The 26,965-nt window shown below is 53.3% G+C and overlaps 1 protein-coding gene across 1 annotated transcript; it reads right to left on the bottom strand.

Annotated features, from left to right (window-relative positions):
* Positions 1-22,747: 22,747 nt before the first annotated feature.
* LOC100284753 (thaumatin-like protein 1) lies at positions 22,748-25,603 on the bottom strand. Its single transcript, NM_001157648.1, has 3 exons — positions 25,280-25,603; positions 24,417-25,170; positions 22,748-23,342 (listed from the first exon to the last, which is right to left on the bottom strand). The coding sequence occupies exons 1-3, from the start codon at positions 25,344-25,346 to the stop codon at positions 23,183-23,185; spliced, it is 981 nt and encodes a 326-aa protein (NP_001151120.1). The 5' UTR covers positions 25,347-25,603; the 3' UTR covers positions 22,748-23,182.
* Between the last annotated feature and the right edge of the window lie 1,362 nt (positions 25,604-26,965).

The following is a 26,965-nucleotide window of genomic DNA, read 5'->3' on the forward strand; positions in this document are numbered from 1 at the left end:
TTTTAAGAGCTCTTATTTTTCTTAACCCCACTCAAGTTCAATTAATTCGTGGCAATCCTAGATATCCACTAATGACCCCCGAGGAAGTTATCGGGAATTTTGTGAGCTTTGAATGCATGATCAAAGGATCAAAGAAGATCAACGAGCTTGACGAACCCTCCACATCCGAGGCGCAACCGGTGGCTTTCAAGGCGACGGAGGAGAAGAAGGAGGAGTCTACACCAAGTAGACAACCAATTGACCCCTCCAAGCTCGACAATGAGGAGATGGCTTTAATCATCAAAAGCTTTCGCCAAATCCTCAAGCAAAGGAGAGGGAAAGACTACAAGTCCCGCTCCAAGAAGGTTTGCTACAAGTGTGGTAAGCCTGGTCACTTTATTGCTAAATGTCCATTATCAAGTGATAGTGACAGGGGCGACGACAAGAAGGGGAGAAGAAAGGAGAAGAAGAGGTACTACAAGAAGAAGGGCGGCGATGCCCATGTTTGTCGGGAATGGGACTCCGACGAAAGCTCAAGCGACTCCTCCGACGACGAGGACGCCGCCAACATCGCCGTCACCAAGGGACTTCTCTTCCCCAACGTCGGCCACAAGTGCCTCATGGCAAAGGACGGCAAAAAGAAGAAGGTTAAATCTAAATCCTCCACAAAATATGAATCCTCTAGTGATGACAATGCTAGTGATGAGGAGGATAACTTGCTTACCCTTTTTACCAACCTTAACATGGAACAAAAGGAAAAATTAAATGAGCTAATTAGTGCTATCCATGAAAAGGACGATCTCTTGGACTCCCAAGAGGACTTCCTAATCAAGGAAAATAAGAAACATGTTAAGGTTAAAAATGCTTATGCTCTAGAAATTGAGAAATGTCAAAAATTATCTAGTGAGCTAAGTACTTGCCATGAAACAATAGACAACCTTAGAAATGAAAATGCTAATTTGTTAGCTAAGGTTGATTTTCATGTTTGCAATGTTTCAATTCCCAACCCTAGAAATGATAATGATGATTTGCTTGCTAGGATTGAAGAATTGAACATTTCTCTTGCTAGCCTTAGAGTAGAAAATGAAAATTTGATTACTAAGGCTAAAGATTTTGATGTTTGCAATTCTATTATTTCCGACCTTAGAACTAAGAATGATATGTTACATGCTAAGGTTGTTGAATTAAAATCTTGCAAACCCTCTACATCTACTATTGAGCATGTATCTATTTGTGATAGATGTAGAGATGTTGATATCAATGCTATTCATGATCACATGATTTTAATTAAGCAACAAAATGATCATATAGCAAAATTAGATGCTAAAATTGCCGAGCATAACTTAGAAAATGAAAAATTTAAATTTGCTAGAAGTATGCTCTATAATGGGAGACGCCCGGGCATCAAGGATGGCATTGGCTTCCAAAGGGGAGACAATGTCAAACTTAATGCCCCCCTAAGAACTTGTCTAATTTTGTTAAGGGCAAGGCTCCCATGCCTCAAGATAACGAGGGTTACATTTTATACCCTGCCGGTTATCCTGAGAGCAAGATTAGAAAAATTCATTCTAGGAAGTCTCACTCTGGTCCTAATCATGCTTTCATGTATAAGGGTGAGACATCTAGTTCTAGGCAACCAACCCGTGCCAAGTTGCCTAGAAAGAAAACTCCTAATGCATCAAATGATCATGCTATTTCTTTTAAAACTTTTGATGCTTCTTATGTGCTTACTAGCAAATCCGGCAAAGTAGTTGCCAAATTTGTTGGGGGCAAACACAAGGGTTCAAAGACTTGTGTTTGGGTACCCAAAGTTCTTGTTTCTAATGCTAAAGGACCCAAAACTGTTTGGGTACCTAAAGTCAAGAACTAAAATTGTTTTGTAGGTTTATGCATCCGGGGGCTCAAGTTGGATACTCGACAGCGGGTGCACAAACCACATGACAGGGGAGAAAAAGATGTTCTCCTCATATGAGAAAAACCAAGATCCCCAACGAGCTATCACATTCGGGGATGGAAATCAAGGTTTGGTCAAAGGACTGGGTAAAATTGCTATATCACCTGACCATACTATTTCCAATGTTTTTCTTGTAGATTCTTTAGATTACAATTTGCTTTCCGTATCCCAATTATGTCAAATGGGCTACAACTGTCTATTTACTGATGTAGGTGTTACTGTCTTTAGAAGAAGTGATGATTCAATAGCATTTAAGGGAGTGTTAGAGGGTCAGCTATACTTGGTAGATTTTGATAGAGCTGAACTCGACACTTGCTTAGTTGCTAAGACTAACTTGGGTTGGCTCTGGCACCGCCGACTAGCCCATGTTGGAATGAAGAATCTTCATAAGCTTCTAAAGGGGGGACACATTTTAGGACTAACCAATGTTCATTTTGAGAAAGACAGGATTTGTAGCGCATGCCAAGCCGGGAAGCAAGTTGGCACTCATCATCCACACAAGAACATCATGACTAGTGACAGGCCACTGGAACTCCTTCACATGGATCTATTCGGCCCGATCGCTTACATAAGCATCGGCGGGAGTAAGTACTGTCTAGTTATTGTGGATGATTATTCTCGCTTCACTTGGGTGTTCTTTTTGCAGGACAAATCTCATACCCAAGAGACCTTAAAGGGATTCTTGAGACGGGCTCAAAATGAGTTCGGCTTAAGGATCAAGAAAATTAGAAGCGACAATGGGACGGAGTTCAAGAACTCTCAAATTGAAGGCTTTCTTGAGGAGGAGGGCATCAAGCATGAGTTCTCTTCTCCCTACACTCCACAACAAAATGGTGTAGTGGAGAGGAAGAATCGAACTCTATTGGACATGGCAAGAACCATGCTTGATGAGTACAAGACACCGGATCGGTTTTGGGCCGAGGCGGTCAACACCGCCTGCTACGCCATCAACCGGTTATATCTTCACCGAATCCTCAAGAAGACATCCTATGAACTCCTAACCGGTAAAAAGCCCAATATTTCATATTTTAGAGTTTTTGGTAGCAAATGCTTTATTCTTGTTAAGAGAGGTAGAAAATCTAAATTTGCACCTAAAACTGTAGAAGGCTTTTTACTAGGTTATGATTCAAACACAAGGGCATATAGAGTCTTTAACAAGTCCTCAGGACTTGTTGAAGTTTCTTGTGACGTTGTGTTTGATGAGACTAACGGCTCTCAAGAAGAGCAAGTTGATCTTGATGAGATAGGTGAAGAACAGGCTCCATGCATAATGCTAAGGAACATGTCCATTGGGGATGTGTGTCCTAAGGAATCCAAAGAGCCTCCACATGCACAAGATCAACCATCCTCCTCCATGCAAGCATCTCCACCAACTCAAATTGTGGACGAGGCTCAAGTTGATGAAGTTGAAGAACACAATGATGAGCCACCTCAAATTGACGGCAACGATCAAGGGGGAGATGCAAATGATCAAGAAAAGGAGGATGAACAAGAACCAAGGCCGCCACACCCAAGAGTCCACCAAGCAATCCAACGAGATCACCCCGTCGACACCATCCTCGGCGACATTCATAAGGGGGTAACTACTCGATCTCGGGTTGCAAATTTTTGTGAGCATTACTCTTTTGTCTCCTCTATTGAGCCACACAGGGTAGAGGAAGCTCTCCAAGATGCGGATTGGGTGATGGCGATGCAAGAGGAGCTCAACAACTTCACGAGGAACGAGGTATGGCATTTAGTTCCACGTCCTAACCAAAATGTTGTAGGAACCAAGTGGGTCTTCCGCAACAAACAAGACGAGCATGGTGTGGTGACAAGGAACAAAGCTCGACTCGTGGCCAAGGGGTATTCACAAGTCGAAGGTTTGGATTTTGGTGAAACCTATGCACCCGTAGCTAGGCTTGAGTCAATTCGCATACTATTGGCCTATGCTACTTACCATGGCTTTAAGCTTTATCAAATGGACGTGAAAAGTGCCTTCCTCAATGGACCAATCAAGGAAGAGGTCTATGTTGAGCAACCTCCCGGCTTTGAAGACAGTGAGTATCCTAACCATGTCTATAGGCTCTCTAAGGCGCTTTATGGGCTAAAGCAAGCCCCAAGAGCATGGTATGAATGCCTTAGAGATTTTCTTATTGCTAATGGCTTCAAAGTCAGAAAAGCCGATCCTACACTCTTTACTAAAACTCTTGAAAATGACTTGTTTGTATGCCAAATTTATGTTGATGATATTATATTTGGGTCTACTAACGAGTCTACATGTGAAGAGTTTAGTAGGATCATGACACAAAAATTCGAGATGTCTATGATGGGGGAGTTGAAGTATTTCTTAGGATTCCAAGTAAAGCAACTCCAAGAGGGCACCTTCATTAGCCAAACGAAGTACACTCAAGACATTCTAAACAAGTTTGGGATGAAGGATGCCAAGCCCATCAAGACACCCATGGGAACCAATGGGCATCTCGACCTCGACACGGGAGGTAAGTCCGTGGATCAAAAGGTATACCGGTCGATGATTGGTTCATTGCTCTACTTATGTGCATCTCGACCGGACATTATGCTTTTCGTATGCATGTGTGCAAGATTCCAAGCCGACCCTAAGGAATCACACCTTACGGCCGTAAAACGAATCTTGAGATACTTAGCTTATACACCTAAGTTTGGGCTTTGGTACCCTCGGGGATCCACTTTTGATTTGATTGGTTATTCGGATGCCGATTGGGCGGGGTGTAAGATTAATAGGAAGAGCACATCGGGGACTTACCAGTTCTTGGGAAGATCCTTGGTGTCTTGGGCTTCAAAGAAGCAAAATTCGGTTGCTCTTTCTACCGCCGAAGCCGAGTATATTGCCGCAGGCCATTGTTGCGCGCAATTGCTTTGGATGAGGCAAACCCTGCGGGACTATGGTTACAAACTAACCAAAGTTCCTCTTCTATGTGATAATGAGAGTGCAATCCGCATGGCGGATAATCCCGTTGAGCATAGCCGCACTAAACACATAGCCATTCGATATCATTTTCTTAGGGATCACCAACAAAAGGGGGATATCGAGATTTCATACATTAACACTAAAGATCAATTAGCCGATATCTTTACCAAGCCACTTGATGAACAATCTTTTACCAGACTTAGGCATGAGCTTAATATTCTTGATTCTAGGAATTTCTTTTGCTAAACTTGCACACATAGCTCATAAGAATACCTTTGATCATGTCTCTTTTATATGCTATGACTAATGTGTTTTCAAGTGTATTTCAAACCAAGTCATAGGTATATTGAAAGGGAATTGGGGTCTTCGGCGAAGACAAGGCTTCCACTCCACTCTACTACTCATCCTTCGCCGTCACTCCGCTCCACTCTCCGTCTTTGGTATAATCCTCACTCATATGTTTCATTTGCCAAAGGGGAGAAAATAGTCATCTATAGGGCTCAAATGATTCCGTTTTTGGCGATTCATGCCAAAGGGGGAGAAAATATGAGCCCAAAGCAAAAGGACCGCACCACCACCCTAATTTTAACATATAATTTTCAATTGGTTGGAAAATTTCAAAATTGGTATCTCTTTGTGTTCTAAAGGGGGAGCAAGTAGTATTTTCAAAACTTGATATCTTAAAACCCTCTTGAACACTAAGAGGAGAATTTATTTGAGGGGGAGTTTTGTTTAGTCAAAGGAAAGGCTTTTGAAACAGGGGGAGAAAATTTCAAAATTTGAAAATGCCTTGCAAACTCTTATTCATTTACCTTTGACCATTTGCAAAAGAACTTTGAAAAGATTTACAAAAGATTTTTGCAAAAACAAAACATATGGTGCAAATGTGGTCCAATATGTCAAAAACAAAGAAACAATCCATGCGCATCAAGTAAGTATTCATATTGGCTCAATTCCAAGCAACCTTTGCACTTACATTATGCAAACTAGTTCTTTTATGCACTACTATATTTGCTTTGGTTTGTGTTGGCATCAATCACCAAAAAGGGGGAGATTGAAAGGGAATTAGGCTTACACCTAGTCCCTAAATAATTTTGGTGGTTGAATTGCCCAACACAAATCTTTGGACTAACTAGTTTGCTCTAAGTGTATAAGTTATACAGGTGCAAAAGGTTCACACTTAGCCAATAAAATGACCAAGAGTTGGGTTCAACAAAAGGGCAAAGGAGCAACCAAAGGCTCCTCTGGTCTGGCGCACCGGACTGTCCGGTGTGCCACCGGACATGTCCGGTGCACCAGGGGAACTCCAACTTCCAACTGCTCGGCTTCGGGAATTTCCAGAGGCTACTCCGCTAAAATTCACCGGACTGTCCGGTGTACACCGGACAGTGTCCGGTGCTCCAAGGGAGGTCGCCCTCAGGAACTCGCCAGCCTCGGGTTTTCACTCCAGCCGCTCCGCTATAATTCACCGGACTGTCCGGTGCATCTGCGGAGGCGCCAACGACTACCTGCAGCGCATTTATTGCGCGCTAGCGCGCGCAGAGGTCAGGCACGCCCATGCTGGCGCACCGGACAGTGAATAGTGCTTGTCCGGTGCGCCACCGGACACCAAGGCGGGCCCAGAAGTCAGAACTCCAACGGTCATTTTCCAACGGCACTGGTGACGTGGCTGGGGCACCGGACTGTCCGGTGTGCACCGGACTGTCCGGTGTGCCATCGAACAGACAGCCTCCACCAACGGTCAAGTTTGGTGGTTGGGGCTATAAATACCCCAACCACCCCACCATTCATTGCATCCAAGTTTTCCACTTCTCAACCACCTACAAGAGCTAGGCATTCAATTCTAGACACACCCAAAGAGATCAAATCCTCTCCAATTCCATACAAAGCCTAAGTGACTAGTGAGAGTGATTTGCCGTGTTCATTTGAGCTCTTGCGCTTGGATTGCTTTCTCTCTTTGATTCTTCCATTGTGATCAAGTTTACTTGTAATTGAGGCAAGAGACACCAACTGTGTGGTGGTCCTTGCGGGGAGGTTTTGCTCCCGATTGAATTGAGAAGAGAAAGCTCACTCGGTCCGAGGGATCGTTTGAGAGAGAGAAGGGTTGAAAGAGACCCGGCCTTTGTGGCCTCCTCAACGGGGAGTAGGTTTGAGAGAACCGAACCTCGGTAAAACAAATCTGCTTGTCTCACTTCTTTATTTGCTTGCGATTTGTTTTGCGCCCTCTCTCGCGGACTCTATTACATTTCTAACGCTAACCCGGCTTGTAGTTGTGATTATTTTTGAGAATTTCAGTTTCGCCCTATTCACCCCCCCTCTAGGCGACTTTCAGGGGGGCCAGCCTTCGAACCTCTGATCAGTAGGGGGGCTCGGAGCCTGGTTCCTTCTCGGGGAAGGATCCTTTTCGGGGTGTCCCCCTTTCCCGGTCCCTGTTTCAAGAGAGAGAAAGAGGAAAAACGGAAAAGGATACGAAATCGAACGACGCGGCGTACCTTTTTGGACGCGTTCATTTTGGCGAAGGGGAAGCGTCGCCCGCTTCTCCTGCCAGAGGCGCCGCGTGTCCCGTCGCGGAGTTAATGCGACGGGGCGAGTGGTTGGAGGGGCGACCGTTGCGCGTGCGCGAGCCGTTCGAGGAACGGATCACGGGCGCGTCGTCTTCACACCGTGGGAGAGGGTTCTCTCGCTGCCCCCGGATGGGACGTAAGCTTGGCCGACGACGCGACCGCTGCGCCTGCTCGCCTGCCACCGCCATTACTGCCGACCCACTTTTGGCCGTGTTGACCATCGCGCCAGGCTGGTGCTGCTGGGTTGCGCGCCGGGTCGCCTCGAGTCGCGGTATTGGTTCCGCAGTCGAGGAGGTGCGGTGGAGGCGCGGGTGGCGATGCAGTTACTCACACGTAGCAACCGGCGCACCGGTTGCATGACGCGTGGGCCTGGGCCTCCATGCCGGGCGTGTTGGGAGTCGGAGGAGCGCGCCCACTTGGCGCGGTTGCATGTCGCCTGCATGGTTGCCCACCCTTTCGCCCGTTGGTCTGGGCAAAAGTGGAGGGTCGCTTGTAACCGCTGGGCGGTCGTATGCACCGCGCGCGGCGGTTTGGCTTCTTCTGCCCTGAGTTGGCTTGCATGACGTGTGGGACCCAGCCCCCGCGCCGTAGGGGAGGACCTTGGAGTGTGTTGGAGAAGACTCAGCCCGTTACGACTGGGGACGCGAGTAGGGAGAACCGCCCTTAAAAGGAGGGTGACCCCCTTGGAGGGCGACCATGTCTTCGCGCTCCCTTATGCATCGTGTCTTTCCACCTTCCAGGCCCCCGGATGGGGGAGATCCGCCGTCTTTCCGCCTCGTCGTTGGGGGAACGCAACTCCACGGGAGTTGGTACCTTTCAGCCATCGTTCGGCTTCAAGGATTTTCATCATGCAGCCCGGCTGCACCCCTCCACCGGCGGTCACCCAAGATGGTGACCTCCAGTTTGATGGTGGGGGAAAGCGAGTCGGGCTGCGGCCTCCGCCCCTCCCTCAGCCTCAAGGATTTTCATCACTAGTGCTGGGGAGGGGAGTGTGCCGAGTTGGGGTCGGCCCCTGCGTGGGCGGTGGCCCGCTCCTTCCCTCGGTGATCGGGAGGAAGGGCGGGAGTCGTCCGTGGCACTGACAGCTGCACCGTGCCCGGCTCGCTGGGCCGAGCGGCTTCGGAGCCGCTCCCGGTGCCGCCTCCCGCCACGACAGCTGGAAGAGGTTCCGCCGCCGACGAGTTTGCCGGCGCCACCCGCGGACCGACCTCCATCTCTACGGCCTTCTGCCCGTCCTTGCCTCTCGAGTTTGGGCACGGGCGGGGGCCTCCTGGCAGCAGCATCCGCCCTGAGGTCATCGCTGCTGTTGTTCGGCCCCCCGGGACAGAAGTCGTCATTGTCGCCGCGGCTGGGGCGAGCGACGACAAGCCGTTCGTCGATCTTCTGTTGCTCCGCAGGCCTCTCCCCCGTCGAGTGGGGTTGTTCGTACCTGCGGAGGCGGAACTAGAGTTCCGTTTGTAACGGCACCTTGAGTGCCGGTGTTTTTGTTCATTGTGGCTGTCGGGGCCTGAACATGTATGTGATTTCGGCACGGAGCCGTGTATTTTCCTCCTTTTCGAGCACTGAGACTCGCCTGTTGGTTGTCTGAACCGCTTCACCAAGCGTGAGTCGCCCCGTGTACAGGTGACGAGTGAGGTATCTGTATCCCGGAGGCGTAGGAGTTCCTCGGCTCGGTCGGCCTTGTTGTCCGAGGCTTCTCTAACTTAGTTAAAGGAAACCCTCGGCCGCTCTTCGATGAGCCGAGGCCAGGGGTAGCGGCGTCAACATGGACAAAGGCAGAGTTGGCTCGAAAAGGGAACCTGGTTGGCCGGAGCCTGGCCGGGTCGTCCGTTAGCGGGACCGACGCCGGAATTGACCAGCCGAGGCCTCGGGTCGGGCTGACGTCCTTGGAGGGCAGCTGGCCGAGGCCCCGGGGTGACCGGCCGAGCCGCCTGCTCGGGCCAGATTGACGTCCTTGGAAGGTAACTGGCCGAGGCCCCGGGGCGACCGGCCGAGCCGCCTGCTCAGGCCGGATTCCCGGAGAAGACCCTAGCGGCGATGGCTCGGGCGTGGTGATGACGTCGTCCTCCAGAGTGGAGATCCTCGGACCGCGTCGCCGTTCGAGGCTAGGTTGGCCCTCGCCGAAGGTGTCGTCGATGCCAAGGGTGCTGCTGCTCCCTACAGCCGTCAAGATCCGAGCCTGTAGGATCGGATTGTCTTGTAGCGTGTGTTTCCTGCGGCCGCCGAGGCCTAAACAAACCCTCGCCGTGTTGTAAAGCTGTGTCTCTTTTCCTTTTATTTCGAGCATCTGGACTGTTTTGTCGGTAACAGAAATGTTTGTGCGAGCAAGAGTTGCTTCTCGCGGAAGGTGATGAGTGAGGTATCCGTATCCCGGAGGCGTAGGAGTCCCTCGGCTCGGTCGGCCTTGCCGCTTACGCGCACTCTTACCCGTCCATGGGGCTCTGTCACCGACGCAGTCGAGAAGGCTCGAAGGATCGCTTCGGCAGAAGAGCTTTCGAGCGTGAAGACTTGTTCGGTCCGCAGAATCACTTATCCGAACGTGAGTTACTTATCGCAGAAGGTGATGAGTGAGGTATCCGTATCCCGGAGGCGTAGGAGTCCCTCGGCTCGGTCAGCCTTGGCTGCTTACGTGTACTCCGTCATTTTCAGGATCCACTTTCGAAGTAGCCAAAAAGCGCGAAAGACATTCTGGCAGAAAAGATCTTTTTTCGAGGGAAATTTCGACGCAGAGGGGGTTCCCCCCTTTTAGCCCCCGAGGGAGGGTCGGGCTTTGCCGAGGCGAGGCCGACCCTTCCTTGATGACTAAACTTTGCGTGGGTGCGAGGTATATGATCAACTTGAAAACATCTTAAGGGTAGAAGCGACGTAGCTGTTGGATGTTCCAGGCGTTGTCGTAGACCTCGCCTTGGCTGTTGGCCAGCTTGTATGTTCCGGGCTTCAGAACCTTGGCAATGACGAATGGCCCCTCCCAGGGAGGCGTGAGCTTGTGCCGCCCTCGGGCGTCTTGTCGCAGCCGAAGCACCAGGTCGCCCACCTAGAGGTCTCGGGACCGGACCCCTCGGGCGTGGTAGCGTCGCAGGGACTGCTGGTACCGCGCTGAGTGTAGCAAGGCCTGGTCCCGAGCCTCCTCCAGCTGGTCCAGCGAGTTTTCTCGGCTGACTTGGTTGCTTTGGTCGGTGTAGGCCCTCGTCCTCGGGGAGCCGTATTCTAAGTCTGTGGGCAAGATGGCTTCGGCCCCATAGACTAGAAAGAACGGCGTGAAGCCCGTGGCTCGGCTCGGCGTTGTCCTCAGACTCCAGACCACCGAGGGGAGTTCCTTCATCCATCGCTTGCCGAACTTGTTGAGGTCGTTGTAGATCCGAGGCTTGAGCCCTTGTAGAATCATGCCGTTGGCACGCTCCACCTGCCCATTCGTCATGGGATGAGCCACGATGGCCCAGTCCACCCGGATGTGGTGATCCTCGCAGAAGTCCAGGAACTTTCTGCCGGTGAACTGGGTGCCGTTGTCGGTGATGATGGAGTTCGGGACCCCGAAGCGATGGATGATGTTGGTGAAGAACGCCATCGCCTGCTCGGACCTAATGCTGTTCAGGGGTCGGACCTCGATCCACTTGGAGAATTTGTCGATAGCGACCAGCAGGTGTGTGTAGCCCCCGGGTGCCTTCTGCAAGGGGCCGATGAGGTCCAGACCCCACACCGCAAAAGGCCAGGTGATGGGTATCGTCTGCAGAGCCTGAGCGGGCAGATGGGTCTGCCTCGCGTAGAATTGGCACCCTTCGCAGGTGCGGACGATTCTGGTAGCGTTGGCCACCGCCGTCGACCAGTAGAAGCCTTACCGGAAAGCGTTCCCGACAAGGGCTCGAGGCGCTGCGTGATGGCCGCAAGCCCCCGAGTGTATCTCTCGCAGGAGCTCCTGACCTTCAGCGATGGAGATGCATCGCTGGATGATGCCCGAGGGGCTGCGGTGGTAGAGCTCCCTCTCTTCTCCCAGCAAGACGAACGACTTGGCGCGCCGCGCCACCCGCCGAGCCTCGGCTCGGTCGAGGGGTAGCTTTCCTCGGTGGAGATATTGCAAGTACGGGGTCTGCCAGTTTCGATTAGGCGCGACCCCGTTTCGCTCCTCCTCGACGCGCAGTGCCTCACCCTCGGGGGCCGAGGGTGCCTCGGACTGAACCGAGGGCGCCTCGGGTCGAGCTGAGGGTGCCTCGGGTTGAGCCGTGGGTGCCTCGGACTGGGCCGAGGGTACCTCGGGCTCGGACGTGTCGTCGATTTTGACGGAGGGTTGATGCAGGTCTCAGGAGAAGACGTCCGGGGGAACCGTCGTTCGCCCCGAGGCTATTTTAGCCAGCTCGTCCGCAGTCTCGTTGTAGCGCCGAGCGATGTGGTTGAGCTCGAGCCCGTAGAACTTGTCTTCTAGGCGCCGAACCTCATCGCAGTAGGCCTCCATCTTCGGGTCGCGGCAATGGGAGTTCTTTATGACTTGGTCGATGACGAGCTGTGAGTCACCACGAGCGTCGAGGCGTCGGACCCCTAGCTCGATGGCGATCCGCAACCCGTTGACCAGAGCCTCATATTCGGCCACATTGTTGGACGCCGGGAAGTGGAGGCGTAGCACGTAGCGTAGATGCTTTCCGAGGGGTGAGATGAAGAGTAGGCCTGCGCCGGCCCCTGTCTTCATCAGCGACCCGTCGAAGAACATGGTCCAGAGCTCCGGTTGGATCGGAGCCGTCGGTAGCTGGGTGTCGACCCATTCAGCCACGAAGTCCGCCAAGACCTGGGACTTAATGGCTTTCCGAGGAGCGAACGAGATTGTCTCGCCCATGATCTCCATCGCCCACTTTGCAATCCTACCCGAGGCCTCCGGCACTGGATGATCTCTCCCAGGGGGAAGGATGACACCACAGTTACCGGATGAGACTCAAAGTAGTGTCGCAGCTTCCGTCGCGTTAGGATCACCGCGTACAGCAGCTTCTGAACTTGTGGGTAGCGGATCTTGGTTTCGGACAGTACCTCGCTGACGAAGTAGACTGGCCTCTGAACGGGCAATGCATGCCCCTCTTCTTGCCTCTTGACCACAATCGCGGTGCTAACCACCTGGGTGGTCGCGGCGACGTAGACCAGGAGGGCTTCTCCGGCAGCTGGGGGCACCAAGATAGGCGCCTTTGTGAGGAGCGCCTTCAGGTTCCCGAGGGCTTCCTCGGCCTCAGGGGTCCAAGTGAAGCACTCGGCCTTCCTTAAGAGGCGGTACAGGGGTAGACCTCTTTCGCCGAGGCGTGAGATGAAGCGGCTCAGAGCCGCGAGGCATCCCATGACCCTCTGTACGCCTTTCAAGTCCTTGATGGGCCCCATGCTGGTAATGGCTGCGATCTTTTCTAGGTTGGCTTCGATGCCCCGCTCAGAGATGATGAACCCCAAGAGCATGCCTCGGGGCACCCCGAAGACACACTTTTCGGGATTAAGCTTGACGCCTTTCGCCTTGAGACATCGGAATGTCGTTTCAAGGTCGGAGGCTTTCCTCGTCTTGACTACGATGTCATCAACGTAGGCCTCGACCGTGCGGCCAATGTGTTCGCCGAACACATGTTTCATGCACCGCTAGTACGTCGCGCCCGCATTCCTCTAACCGAACGGCATGGTGACATAGCAGTACATGCCGAAGGGTGTGATGAAAGAAGTCGCGAGCTGGTCGGACTCTTTCATCTTGATTTGATGATACCCTGAGTAGGCATCGAGGAAAGACAGGGTTTCGCACCCAGCAGTGGAATCCACGATTTGGTCGATGCGAGGCAGAGGGTAGGGAACCTTCGGACATGCTTTGTTGAGACCAGTGTAGTCTACACACATCCGCCATTTCCCCCCTTTCTTTCTCACAAGCACAGGGTTGGCAAGCCATTCAGGATGGAATACCTCTTTGATAAACCTTGCTGCCATTAGCTTGTGAATCTCCTCGCCTATGGCTCTGCGCTTCTCCTCGTCGAATCGGCGCAGCGGCTGCTTGACGGGTCGGGCTCCGGCTCGGATGTCTAGCGAGTGCTCGACGACATCCCTCGGTACGCCGGGCATGTCCGAGGGACTCCACGCGAAGACGTCGGCGTTCGCGCGGAGAAAGTCGACGAGCACTGCTTCCTATTTGGGATCGAACCCGGAGCCGATCCGGATCTGCTTGGAGGTGTCGCCGCTAGGGTCGAGGGGGACGGACTTAACCGTCTTCGCTGGCTCAAAGTTGCCGGCGTGACGCTTCACGTCTGGCACCTCCTTAGAGAGGCTCTCCAGGTCGGCGATGAGGGCCTCAGACTCGGCGAGGGCCTCGGCGTACTCCACGCACTCCACGTCGCATTCGAACGCGTGTTTGTACGTAGGGCCGATGGTGATGACCCCGTTGGGGCCCGGCATCTTGAGCTTCAGGTAGGTGTAGTTGGGGACGGCCATGAACTTCGCGTAGCATAGCCTCCCCAGTACCGCGTGGTAGGTTCCTCGGAACCCGACCACCTCGAACGTCAGGGTCTCCCTTCGGAAGTTGGAGGGCGTTCCGAAGCAGACGGGAAGGTCGAGCTGTCCGAGGGGTTGGACGCGCTTCCTGGGGATGATCCCATGGAAGGGTGCACCGCCTGCCCAGACAGAAGACAGATCAACACGCAGGAGCCCGAGGGTCTCGGCGTAGATGATGTTGAGGCTGCTGCCTCCGTCCATGAGGACCTTGGTGAGCCTGACGTCGCCGATGACGGGGTCGACGACAAGCGGGTATTTCCCCGGGCTCGGCACATGGTCGGGGTGATCGTCTCGGTCGAAGATGATGGGCTTGTCGGACCAGTCTAGATAGACTGGCGCCGCCACCTTGACCGAGCAGACCTCCCGGCGCTCTTGCTTGCGGTGCCGAGCCGAGGCGTTCGCCGCTTGCCCACCATAGATCATGAAGCAGTCGCGGACCTCAGGGAACTCTCCTGCCTGGTGATCTTCCTTCTTGTCGTCGTCGCGGGCCTTGCCACCCTCCGCGGGTGGCCCGGCCCTGTGGAAGTGGCGCCGAAGCATGACACACTCATTAAGGGTGTGCTTGACGAGTCCCTGGTGATAGGGGCACGGCTCCTTGAGCATCTTGTCGAAGAGGTTGGCACCTCCGGGGGGCTTCCGAGGGTTCTTGTACTCGGCGGCGGCGACAAGGTCCGCGTCGGCGGCGTCGCGTTTCGCTTGCGACTTCTTCTTGCCCTTCTTCTTGGCGCCGCGCTGAGTTGACGCCTCGGGAGTACCTTCCGATGGGCGGCCCTGGGGCTGCTTGTCCTTTCGGAAGATAGCCTCGACCGCCTCCTGGCCGGAGGCGAACTTGGTGGCGATGTCCATCAGCTCGCTCGCCCTGGTGGGGGTCTTGCGGCCCAGCTTGCTCACCAGGTCGCGGCAGGTGGTGCCAGCGAGGAACGTGCCGATGACATCCGAGTCGGTGATGTTGGGCAGCTCGGTGCGCTGCTTCGAGAATCGCCGGATGTAGTCTCGGAGAGACTCTCCGAGTTGCTGTCGGCAGCTTCGGAGGTCCCAGGAATTCCCGGGGCGCACATACGTGCCCTGGAAATTGCCGGCGAAAGCTTGGACTAGGTCGTCCCAGTTGGAGATCTGCCCCAGAGGCAGGTGCTCCAACCAGGCGCGAGCGGAGTCGGAGAGGAACAGAGGGAGGTTGCGGATGATGAGGTTGTCATCGTCCGTTCCACCCAGCTGGCAGGCCAGACGGTAGTCCGTGAGCCACAGTTCCGGTCTCGTCTCCCCCGAGTACTTTGTGATAGTAGCCGGGGGTCGGAACCGGGTCGGGAACGACGCCCGTCGAATGGCTTGGCTGAAGGCTTGCAGACCGGGTGGTTCGGGTGAGGGACTCCGATCCTCCCCGCTGTCGTAGCGCCCCCCACGCCTGGGGTGGTAGCCTCGGCGCACCCTCTCGTCGAGGTGGGCCTGTCGGTCACGGTGGTGGTGCTCGTTGCCGAGGTGACCCGGGGCCGCAGGCGCGGTGTTGCGCTGTCACACCCGGATTTTAGGGGTCCAAAACCCGGGCGCGAACGTAAACACCAGGTGTGTTGGGACCAAGTCTCACACATATGATGCATAGTGGCACAGGATCGAATGTCACGTATTTACTATATAACAGGAGTTCTGTACAAAAATAATTAAATAATTACATCATATGAGGAAACGATCCAGCAACCCAAAGTTGACTGGGAGACGACGACCTAGACCTCTCACGAACTCGTCACAGCATCCTCCAAGTGCCTCATCCTGTGGTACCTGCTCTTGACCTGTGGGGGGGTGGGAGACAGCAAGAGTGAGCTCACATACTTATTCGCTCAACAAGTTGTGGGGAATAATGTGCATGAACTCGCCAAAGGTGGGAGCTCACGTGAAGTGTAAGGCTTACCAAAGAGAATGGTTAGAGCTGAGCATTGCTTTTAAAGTTGGTCAAAATTTTATTAGCAATTACTAAGTATAAGTAAATACCAACCCAATTAAGTAGTAGAACAAAAGTAACAACCTCACCTGCGATGCAATGCATATGACAAATTGAGTTTAAGTTCCATAATTTAATCATGTGAGTGTCCGAGCCGCTCATGACCGTGAGCACGGCTAGTATACCAGTTTTACACTCTGCAGAGGTTGCGCATCTTTACCCACAAGTCATGTTACCCATCTGCCAAGGGATCGCGACTTCCCATACACCTCTACCGAGGAGGCGAGGCAGGGTAACACTACGAGGCCTTTACAAAGTTCCACTAGCTTCAGAAAACCCGCTACAGTTTATAGGAAGCTCCAATGCAGGAATCCCTTGCAGGACCGCCATCGCAGCAAAATCCTCCCGAGGGCCTCCCTACACTGACCACTCCCCTACTGCCCTTGCCCCTTTCGGGTAAGGTAGTCCTCCACTAGCTTTCCTAATTAATCAGCCAAGGGCGTCCCATTAAACCCTTGTGGTAGCACTGTTTTCCCGGGTGGTTCTCCATGTTCCAATTAACATAATGATCTTATCATGAACAGTGATAATAAACAGATAATAAAAGTGTGACCATGAATAATGTATCTTCATACCCAAAACCACATAAAGCACTAGCAAGTACTACCCAAAAAGTTCAGAGGTAAACAAGGTATAAAGATAGACAAACTAGGGTAACCTATTGGGTCCCATCAAAATTAACCTATGCAGATCATTATGATTAATCGGAACATGAGTAGGTAAAAAGAAGTGATCAAGGGCACAACTTGCCTGACACTTGAGATTCCAGGTACCAACTTGCTTTTCAGATGACACGTGTCCTCGCGCTAGTCGTAGCAATACAAACAAACATGGTATGGATAAAATTAACATCACACCAAACATAAGTATGAACTGAATAATAATAATCTACACGTCGCTACAAGATCGTGGGATCGAGAATCACTACAATCGGAGTTACGGTTATGAAGTTATGGTTTTCCAAGAGTTCTAGGTGGCAGGTACAAGATTAGTTAGGAGATTAATTTTAATAGGGTTTTCATGTCAAGACAGAGACACTAGATGATGGGGAATAAAATTACAAAATTTTAAGAACTGGAATGGAGTAATTTGGAGTTCATATGAGTTTTCTATGAATTATTCAAATTCTAGCACTTATTTTCATATTAAAATCTATTTTCTAATTAATTTATTCAATTTACAATAGGCTCTGGATTGGGCGCAATAAACCAGGGAACTACAGGGGCCTCTGCGCAAGTTGTTTCAAGACTCAGAATACTATTTGTAGTACTGCGGGTTGATTCTAGAAAAACACAGGGACTCTTAAGCAAGTTTCCAGGGCCGAAGGGGTATCGGATGCGCACAGCCGTTCAGATTACAACCAACGGCCTGGATTTTATAGCAAGCTACACGTTACGCATGCGCTCGGATCACGATCCTGTGATCCACAGAGCGCCACGTTCACACCATATCCCAATCGTTCCCCTACGGATCTACGGTCACGATCAGTTCACGCGACTGATGACTCTATGAGTTGATCTGGTCCGCTCGTTCGGATCGAATGGCACAGATCCACCCACAGAACAAGTGCCCACACATTCAAATCCGAGCCATCCCTCTGAGATCCAATGGCACCGGGCACGTCACCTTTCCCAGCTACCCAGCCGACCCAAACTACGGCGGCGCGCGAGTATAAACGCGGTGGCGCCATGGTCAGCTACCCCCCCCCAAGCTAGGCCCCACTGCCCGAATCCCCAATCCTACAGACGCTACACGTATATAGGCTGATTGCGAACTCGAGGGAGGTACATACCATTGACAGAAGGCAGAGAGGAAAGCTAGCCGCAGCACACGGCGGTTTGCCCACGAATCCGAACTCCGGCGAGTAATCCACCTAACTTTAGTCCTTCTTTTGGCTTGAAGATCCCACGTACAGATACTAGGTGCCCGACCGAATCACCATTGGCACCCATCGAGGCTTAGTATGGTCGAGGACCCGGAGTTTGTCGATGGCGGATGTGGTTGGGTCCATGGCGGTGCAATCAGGGATGGATGCCCCAACACCGATCGCGGGGCGCCGATGGGATGGGCAAGAGGGTCGCGGGGCTCGAGCTTTTATACACCGGGTCCTAAGTCCGAACCGAGGAAGGATGGCCGGCAAGCAGGATCTTCCACAAATGCCGCGCGGAAGGTGGTATTTCTGTTACGAGCTCGCGATAGGGATGGGGAGAAGGAACTGACGATTGGGCCCCACGAGCCGGAGGCACAAGGCAGGACCAAGCGTGGGCGCAGGGTGGCTGGCCGGGCGGGCCCGCGTGCCATCGACGCGAGTGTTGTTGTTGTGCGCGCACGACGAGAGATTGACTGGCGGGCCCCGGGTGACAGCCAGCCAACCAGGCGCGCGGTAATCTCGCGGTTGGGCCGCGTGGGGTGGAAATGAACCGTGGGCCAGAAAGGAGGTAATCGGCCCATGCAGGGTTTTGCCCTTTTTTTATTTCTTTCCATTTTCTTTTCTCCCTTTCCAATTCAAATTTAAATCCCAGTTTAAATTTAAATTTGTGGCCAATTTATCTCCAGAGGATATTGCTCCATAAATAGTACAATTTTGGACATATATATTTATATATTATTTATATTTTTATATCCCTTCTTTTTCTTATTTTCAAACCCTAATCTCCTTTTGGGTTCCAATTCAAATTTTATTATTAGTATATTTTGATTAATAGTGTTGCTATTATTATTATATGCACAACAAACAAAACTCCAATATGATGCACATGTTGTTTAGTTGATATTAGTAATTTAATCCTTTTAAATGGGGTTGTTCACATGCTTAGTTAAATTGAATTAAAGCAAATAAAAGAAATATCTCCATTACCATGGTTTAAAATTTGGGTATTACATGCGCGTGCGCCCGGTGTAGACCGAGGCTTCCCGCATGAATCGGGAAGTCGCAGCATGAGGTTCTGAGGGGTACCCCTGCCTTCGGGAGGCAGAGCTCTCGGCCCGTCGGACCGCGGCGCCTTCCAGGAGATTCTTGAGCTCTCCCTGGATTCGCCGCCCCTCGGTGGTTGATGGCTCTGGCATCGCGCGAAGAAGCATTGCTGCTGCCGCCAGGTTCTGGCCGACCCCACTGGATGCGGGTGGTGGCCTGATCCTGACGTCGTCGGTGATGCGGCGCTGGAAGCCCTGGGGTAGATGACGTATTTCTCCGGCCGGAGGTTGGCCCGCCCATGCCTGCCCGACGTCCCGACGGATCGGCTCCAGCGCTCCTGCTCCCTCGTCGAGCCTGGCCTGCACCCCACGGATTTGCTCGAGCTGTGGGTCATGACCCCCCGCCTGAACGGGGACCACAGCTAGCTCCCGTGGGATGTCAACGCGAGGCACCGGCCTAGGGAGGTCACCGTCCTCCGGCATGCCGAGATGGTTGCCTTCGGGGGGACCCCCTAGATCGACGTGGAAGCATTCGTGACTTGGGTCGCGGTCCTCGTCGCCGAGGCTACGGCTACCGTCGAAACAGTCGGAAAGGCAATAGTCGCATGCGGTCATGAAGTCCCGCATGGCACTGGGGTTGCCAAGTCCAAAGAAATCCCAACAGATGTTGGGTTCGTCGTCTTCCTCGGACCCAGAGGGCCCGTAGGTCGAGACGTCCGTCAGCCGGTCCCAAGGTGACCGCACACGAAACCCCAGAGAGTCTGGATTTGCCTCTACGAGAGCGCCCGCCAAAGCGAAGTCGCTAGACGGGTTGAGGCTGAAACCGAAAGACGCGGGATGGGAATCGATCGGTACCTTTTGGTCGACAGGCGGCGATAAGGTCGCGTCGGGGACTGACTGCGCCGTCGTCTCAGGTACGAGGGTGACGTCCAGCAAGCTTTTCGCAAGCGTGCTGGCGTCGTCCGCTTGCTCGGGATTGGCGTGTCGCGGGGAGACGGCGCTCGCCTTCGTCTCAAACGCGAGGTCGACGCCCGGTGCGCCCCCCGTTGGGGTGCCGGGACCATCGACTCGCTCGACAGCCGACGAGGCGCTGCCTCCTGCTTGGCCTTGGTTGCCCCGCCTCCTCCTCCGTCGGCGGGGGAGAGGCCAGGGTGAGCTCGAAGGTTGCTCTTCCACCACGCGGGGAAGACATCGCCGATTCCGCCGCCGGCAGGCGGGTTGTCGGCCGCCACCGTTGTTGTCGCACGACGGTGGAAGGAGTATCATGTCGTAGCTGCCGTCGAGGGATATGAACTCAAGACTACTGAAACGGAGCACCGTCCCGGGTTGGAGAGGTTGCTGGAGACTGCCCATCTGGAGCTTGACGGGAAGCTGTTCGTCAACACGCAGCAGGCCCCTACCTGGCACGCCAACTGTCGGCGTTCCGAGACCGGGGGGTCCCTGGGCCGACGAGTGAATGTCGCCGCGTGCCCTAGCCCAGATGGGTCGAGCGCGAGGGCGAGCGCGAAGGGGGGAGAGCGAGGCGGCCGGAGACCGGTGTGAGAGAGGTGGGAATCCCGCGGCCCTCGTGTTCGTCCCGCGCCCAGGTCGGGTGCGCTTGCAGTAGGGGGTTACAAGCGTCCACGCGGGAGAGGGAGCGAGCGGCTCCAAGCGAGCGCCTGTTCTCGTCCTCATCCCCGCGCGACCAACCCTCTCTAACAGGGCCCTGGTCCTCCCTTTTATAGGCGTAAGGAGAGGATCCAGGTGTACAATGGGGGGTGTAGCAGGGTGCTACGTGTCTAGCGGAGGTGAGCTAGCGCCCTAGGTATATGCCGTTGTGGCAGCTGGAGAGATCTTGGCACCCAGCTGGTGTGATGTCGTGGCCGTCGAAGGAGCGATGGAGCTTGGCGGAGGGACAGCTGTCGGAGCGGTTGAGTCCTTGCTGACGTCCTCTTGCCTCCGTAAGGGGGCTGAGAGCCGCCGCCGTCACAGAGCATGCGGGGCGCCATCATTGCCTATCTGGCGGAGCGAGCCAGATGGGACGCCGGTCTTGTTCCCTGCGGCCTGAGTCAGCTCGGGGTAGGGTGATGATGGCGCCTCCTGTTGACGTGGCTAGTCTACGCCCTAGGTTGGGCGATGTGGAAGCTCCTCTGAAGCCGAGGTCGAGTCCGAGCCCCCGGGTCGGGCGAGGCGGAGATTGCCGTCTTCTGGCGCCGAGCCCAAGTCCGAGCCCTGGGTCGGGCGAGGCGAAGATCGTCGTCTTCTGGGGCCGAGCCCAAGTCCGAGCCCTGGGTCGGGCGAGGCGGAGATCGTCGTCTTCTGGGACTTAGCCCGAGTCCGAGCCCTGGGTCGGGCGGAGCGGAGTTCGCCGTCTTCCGGGACTTAGCCCGAGTCCGAGCCCTGGGTCGGGCGGAGCGGAGTTCGCCGTCTTCCGGGACTTAGCCCGAGTCCGAGCCCTGGGTCGGGCGGAGCGGAGTTCGCCGTCTTCCGGGACTTAGCCCGAGTCCGAGCCCTGGGTCGGGCGGAGTTCGCCGTCTTCCGGGACTTAGCCCGAGTCCGAGCCCTTGGTCGGGCGAAGCGGAGCTTCCTATGGTGCCTCCGGCAGGGCCTGACTGCCTGTCAGTCTTACTCTGTCCAATGGCACTGCAGTCGGTGTGGCGTAGGCGGCGTTGTCCTTCTGTCAGGCCGGTCAGTGGAGCGGCGAAGTGACGGCGGTCACTTCGGCTCTGCCGGCGGGGGGGGGCGCCAGGATAAGGATGTCAGGCCACCTTTGCCTTAAATGCTCCTGCGACTTGGTCGGTCGGTGCGACGATTTGGTCAGGGTTGCTTCTTAGCGAAGGCAGGGCCTCGGGCGAGCCGGGAATATGTTCGCCGCTGAAGGGGGGCCTCGGGCGAGACGGAAATCCTCCGGGGTCGGCTGCCCTTGTCCGAGGTTAGGCTCGGGTGAGGCGTGATCGTGTCCCTCGAATGGACTGATCCCTGACTTAATCGCACCCATCAGGCCTTTGCAGCTTCGTGCTGATGGGGGTTACCAGCTGAGAATTAGGAGCCTTGAGGGTACCCCTAATTATGTTCACTGACAAGCTTGTAGTAGTGCTATCGAGCTAGCTTTTGTTGGTCTGATGTCTCTAATATAGTAACGGACTCCCTGAGTCCTATGATATAAGAGTAATCCCAAAAATATAAAGTGTGCCCCCTTTAGATATACGTATATGAATGATTAGTATAGATGAGAAAATCAAATACACGTTTTGATCTTATAAAGATTTATAGGGCTTTGTACCGTACATTCGCACTAAAAAAGTTTGCTCTACTTTTATAAGTATGTACATAAATTATACTCTCTCTATCATTTTTTTATTTCTCGCAGTTTAATGTAAAATAAACTATCGGACAACAAATATTTGAGAATAGATGTAGTATGTTATTCACCACTCACCTTACCCACAGTCACATGGGTTCTTTTAGAGACTGAAGCAGGCAGCCTCTAAATATGTCAATTTCTGTACAGAGAACTCAAAAGGTCATCATTTTTTTTTCGTCTGTTAATATGAATGAATAGAGTTGCCGTTTGGTTCACATATTTGTAACGTGAACGATAACCGATAACGATAAAACATATTTATTTAAGTCTAACTGTAATCAGATAACACGCTAGAAAATAACATTGCCTTATTCAAACTTGTTACCACTGATAATTAAGTATGAATCATTACTGTTGACATTTATGTTACATTTGGTGAACCAAACGTCACTAGAGTTTTAAGGTTTGTTTAGAAAAAATATCTGAAAAAAAGTGAAAACACCTATGAGGTCATGCAGCATGCCCAAATTTTAAGGACGAAAGTGAAGTCATTGACGCAGATACCCCGGCGGATGCCATTGAGCCGGCCTGCATGCCATGCGAGCATGAGTATGCGACGATAAGTCAAAGGAAACGTAGTTTTGTGTGAACAATGATTTTACCCTTTTCGTTCTTTTCCACTAATGTTGAACAGGTAAAGTAAATAATCATAATTGCTGTAATCTATTTTAGCACGTCGAGCATAGGCTCAACGGCAAATCGAGGAAGCGTGGACTAGAAGCATGCAAAGGTTATCACATGCTACTAGTTATCCTAAACCCTATGACCTAAGCTACCTATAAAGTATAGGACGATGCCATCCGGTACGCGGAGATATCGTTGTTTTCTTCGGTTAGCCGTAGCAGCAGCCCTGTCGTGACTCGCCAGCCTTTGGTCTCATGGGCACGGGCGGCGAACCCCCTTTTCTCTTGTCGAATCTTATCGCTGCCCCCGTCATGCCGGAAGAGGCGTGACTGAACAAAGACATATACGACTCCTGCCACGCGCCATTTTCACACGCCGACGTACATCGGCAAGCTCAGAGGAGCGCGACTGCGGCGGCGGCGGCGGCGGCCACGAGGAGCTGAGACGCTCGGGTCGCCGTGGCGGAGGCGCCGGTGGCGAGCTGCTCGCCGCCGAGGTAGACCATCGAGCTGGTAGCCGAGGCGGCCTGCGGGTTCTCGCCGGAGTACTTCCCGCTGCAGAAGAGAGTAAAAAAAAAAACCAGGCAAGCGAGTCGCGGTTAGCACATGGCACGTACAAACAAAAGGTCACAGTGCCACGGTGAAGCTCATACCATCTGTACATGAATTTAACGTGATAGTGCAAGAATTGAAGGAGATTGAAGTTAGCTGTACGTGAGCATGCGAGATCTTTTTGTCCGGGACAGGACAGCGTGGTGCGAGACGTACGTGGATATTTTGTGGGCGGCGCCGTAATAAATGTTGGACGACTCTGAAACGGCTAGAAGCGTGGCCGGGAACATGCATGGGGTGCTGTGCAGTTGGGGGCGCCGCGCGCCGGACAGGTACAGGACAGGGCAAATCAATGGACAATGGGTATGGGACCGTACGGCCACAAGTCAGTCAAGGAACAGTGCTGCGTGTCAGCGGCTCGTTGGCCTGACATGAGTGTCCGGCGCAGAAGAGTGATCCCCACCCGTCCCGTGGATCCGTAGCCGTTCAAGTTGCAGTACTGTGACTGTCCATTAGCCGTTGGATCGTCGGTTACCGCCTCTCGTCGTCGGAATCATCATCAACGGCTAGCTAGACACCTTTCTCTGTGTAGCCGAGCCGGCGGCGGCGAGCAGCATGCACAGCGCCAACTGTGCTCATCAGACGTCCCGAAATCACATTGGTGGGGTGGACTGTGACACTGTGCCAACTGCTAATTGCCGTCCAGCCGATTTCCCATCCGAAACAGGCAATCAGGCATTCTGTCCGTGTGTGAGGCCGATTTCCTACCGGTCCTATCAAAACCCCAACTGCCGCTTTGTTGAATACAACACGAAACCGATTTCAGGAACTCAAAGGTTAAGATCGCTACTTCAAGGAAAACCCCCCCTGACGTAAACCGTCCGTGCCAAGACAACGACGTCTGCGTAGTAGATGTAGATGTAGATTGGTCCCTATCGCCATCGCGGCCAAAAGTCATCGAAACAGAAACAGTTGGACCGCGTGCACTTCGCGCCATTTCGGGTAAACAGCAACCTTCGGATTCGGGGCTTATGAAACTTAGTACAAGGGAAACCTTGGCTTTTGGAAAGAGTTTACCTGGTGGTGCTCGGGCAGAAGGTGATGGCGTATCCGATGCCGGTGGCGCAGGTGAAGGTGGAGGTGGAGTCGTCGTAGGCGTAGCTGTAGGCGCGCGGGCAGGCGTTCTTGAAGAACTGCGAGTACGTCGACGGCCGGCACGTGCTGGGGTTCCCATAAGCGCCGCTGCAGCAGTACTGCGGCGTCCCGAACGCCTCGCACGCGCTCCGGCACGCCACGGCCCCGCCGCCGCCGCCGCCGGACGACGACGCGGCCATGACCCTCAGGTCAGCGGGGCACGCGCCGTTGAGGTCCACGAGGCAGCCTGTGGCCATACACTTGCTCGACTCGGCGCCGGCGGATCCGTTGCCTCCGCCTCCGCCGCCGCCGCCCGCGCCCTGCGGGACGATGAGCATCGGGACGTTGTAGCCGTCGACGAGGCTGACGTCGAAGAAGTCCAGGCCGCCGGAGCCGTCCAGCGTGAACTCGGCCAGCGTGGCGGGCGGGGCGGCGCCGGCTCCGCCGCACTGGACGCCGCCCGAGCCGCAGTCGCCCGTGGCGCAGGCGAACCTGCCGGTGGCGCCGTCCGTGGCGCAGAGCGTGCGCGCCCACATCCGCCCCGACCAGCCCGCCGGCGCGTCCACCGCCGCCGACGCGCCGCGCGCCAGCGCGAACCCCGTCGTCGGCAGCGGGGCCGTGCCGGCGCCCGACAGCAGCCCCGGCCACACCGTGTACCCGCAGTTGTTGGTCAGCGTGAACGTCGCCGATCGCGCGGCTGCAATAGGTCAGTTCAGCGGAGGCCTCAGCACCGGATCACGGGGACAGCGTGCGTTGCTCGCTCAGTGCGGACAAGCGGGAACAGAGCAGGTTAGAGGTGCACTCACCTGTAAGCAGGAGGAGCAGAGCAAGCGAGCAGAGAGCAACATGAGCTGGGCTTCGCGCCATTTCCATCTTTCACACGAGGACTTAGCTCTAAGCTCTCCGGCTCACTCTGCTGGCTTCCGCTGCCTTTGTTGTAATGGTAATGGGCCGCAACGGGATGGAAGGGGGACGACCGATCTTTGACGGCGGCCACTTGAATTTGTATAGGAGAGGGACGAAGCGAAGGGGAGTTTGTATCTGCCCGTCCTGGACCGACTGACACTAAGGCCCAGATGTCAGCCTCTCAGCCAACGTCGGCACGGGCTCAGTTCCCTCACCGACTTCCAAAATATATCAACGCCGGTGAGCTACCGATCGGAGCTGGTATTACCTGCTCGTCGGGACCTCCATTTTTATAGATGGTAGTGCGGGACGGGAAATATTGGGCTACCTGAGCAGGGGGGTTATTGACGCGGGAAGAAACCTGGAAGCTGAACTGAGCAGGAAAAGAGAAGTTCGCTCGTGGGGTTTGGTTACGTGATGTGCTTGTCTCACCGGTCTTTGAGTTTTGAGATTTTCCATCGTCTACGGAAATCCTCGCTAGCGGAGTAGGAGCTGAAAAAAAAAATTTACTGCCGCCGTTTCTCCTTCCTCGCAAGGCACGGCAGACCGCGGGAATTAACAAGAGTGGTCAGGTGGAGTACGGCCTCATGTATTCTTACGTTCGATGTCTATGAATGACGAGTTTCGTAGAGTTGTTTTTAAAATTGCTATATATATTATATAGAAATAAAATAAAATTTAGCCGTAACACATATTATCAATAGAAACTTCTTAATCTAATGTTTGGTTTTATAGTTCCACTTTTTTTGAACGAACGGCATAAAAACGTTGCATTTTTATTTATTTATGGGGAACAGTAGTTTTGAAGATATTGAATTGTATAATTTATTAAGGAACTCTTTGGTATATAGGGTTTCTTTGGTCCGGTTTGCTTCACCATTTTTCCCAATAGGCGTACTAAATAGGAGTTCCACCACCGGCTTTTACTAAAAAACACTTCATCCATTTGTATTGGATTGGTGAAGCCAAAAATAATGGCTTGCACAACTTTAGCTCACGTTATTTTTACAAAAAAAAACATCTCACCAAATCTCACCCGATCGTTATCTTCTATATTATTTGGTTATTCGTTTTAGATTAAGGAGGTGTTTGAATGCATTAAAGCCAATAGTCAGTGGCTAAAATTAGTTGAGACATCCATACCCTATCTAATAGTTCAGCTTAAATTAGCTAATAGTTAGATAGCTATTTGTTAGCTAACAAATTTCACTATCAATTTTTAGTCAATTAACTATTATTTCTAGTGAATTCAAACACCCTCTAAAACTGACTGTTTAGACTATTACAACTATAATACATAGAAATAAAAATACTGCAGTAGTAAACTGGTACGGCGAACTATGGCCGACGGAAGTCAAGTGCCCCAGCCCAACGGCAGCACCAGTTGTTCCCTCTCTGGGCGTGGGTAGGATCGTGGCCGCGGCAGAGACCCACGGCCGGACCAACGGCAACAACGGGCGCGACCTCCGTGGAGTCCTCACCGGCGCAGGACACGACATCCGCCCAAATCCCCTCGGCGGCGGCAACACGCGGGCCTCACCTGCAGTCGGCCCTGGCGGAGGAGAAGAGTTGCGCGACAAACCCGT

The sequence above is a fragment of the Zea mays genome, chromosome 9 (assembly GCF_902167145.1).
Source record: "Zea mays cultivar B73 chromosome 9, Zm-B73-REFERENCE-NAM-5.0, whole genome shotgun sequence".
Classification (NCBI taxonomy): domain Eukaryota; kingdom Viridiplantae; phylum Streptophyta; class Magnoliopsida; order Poales; family Poaceae; genus Zea; species Zea mays.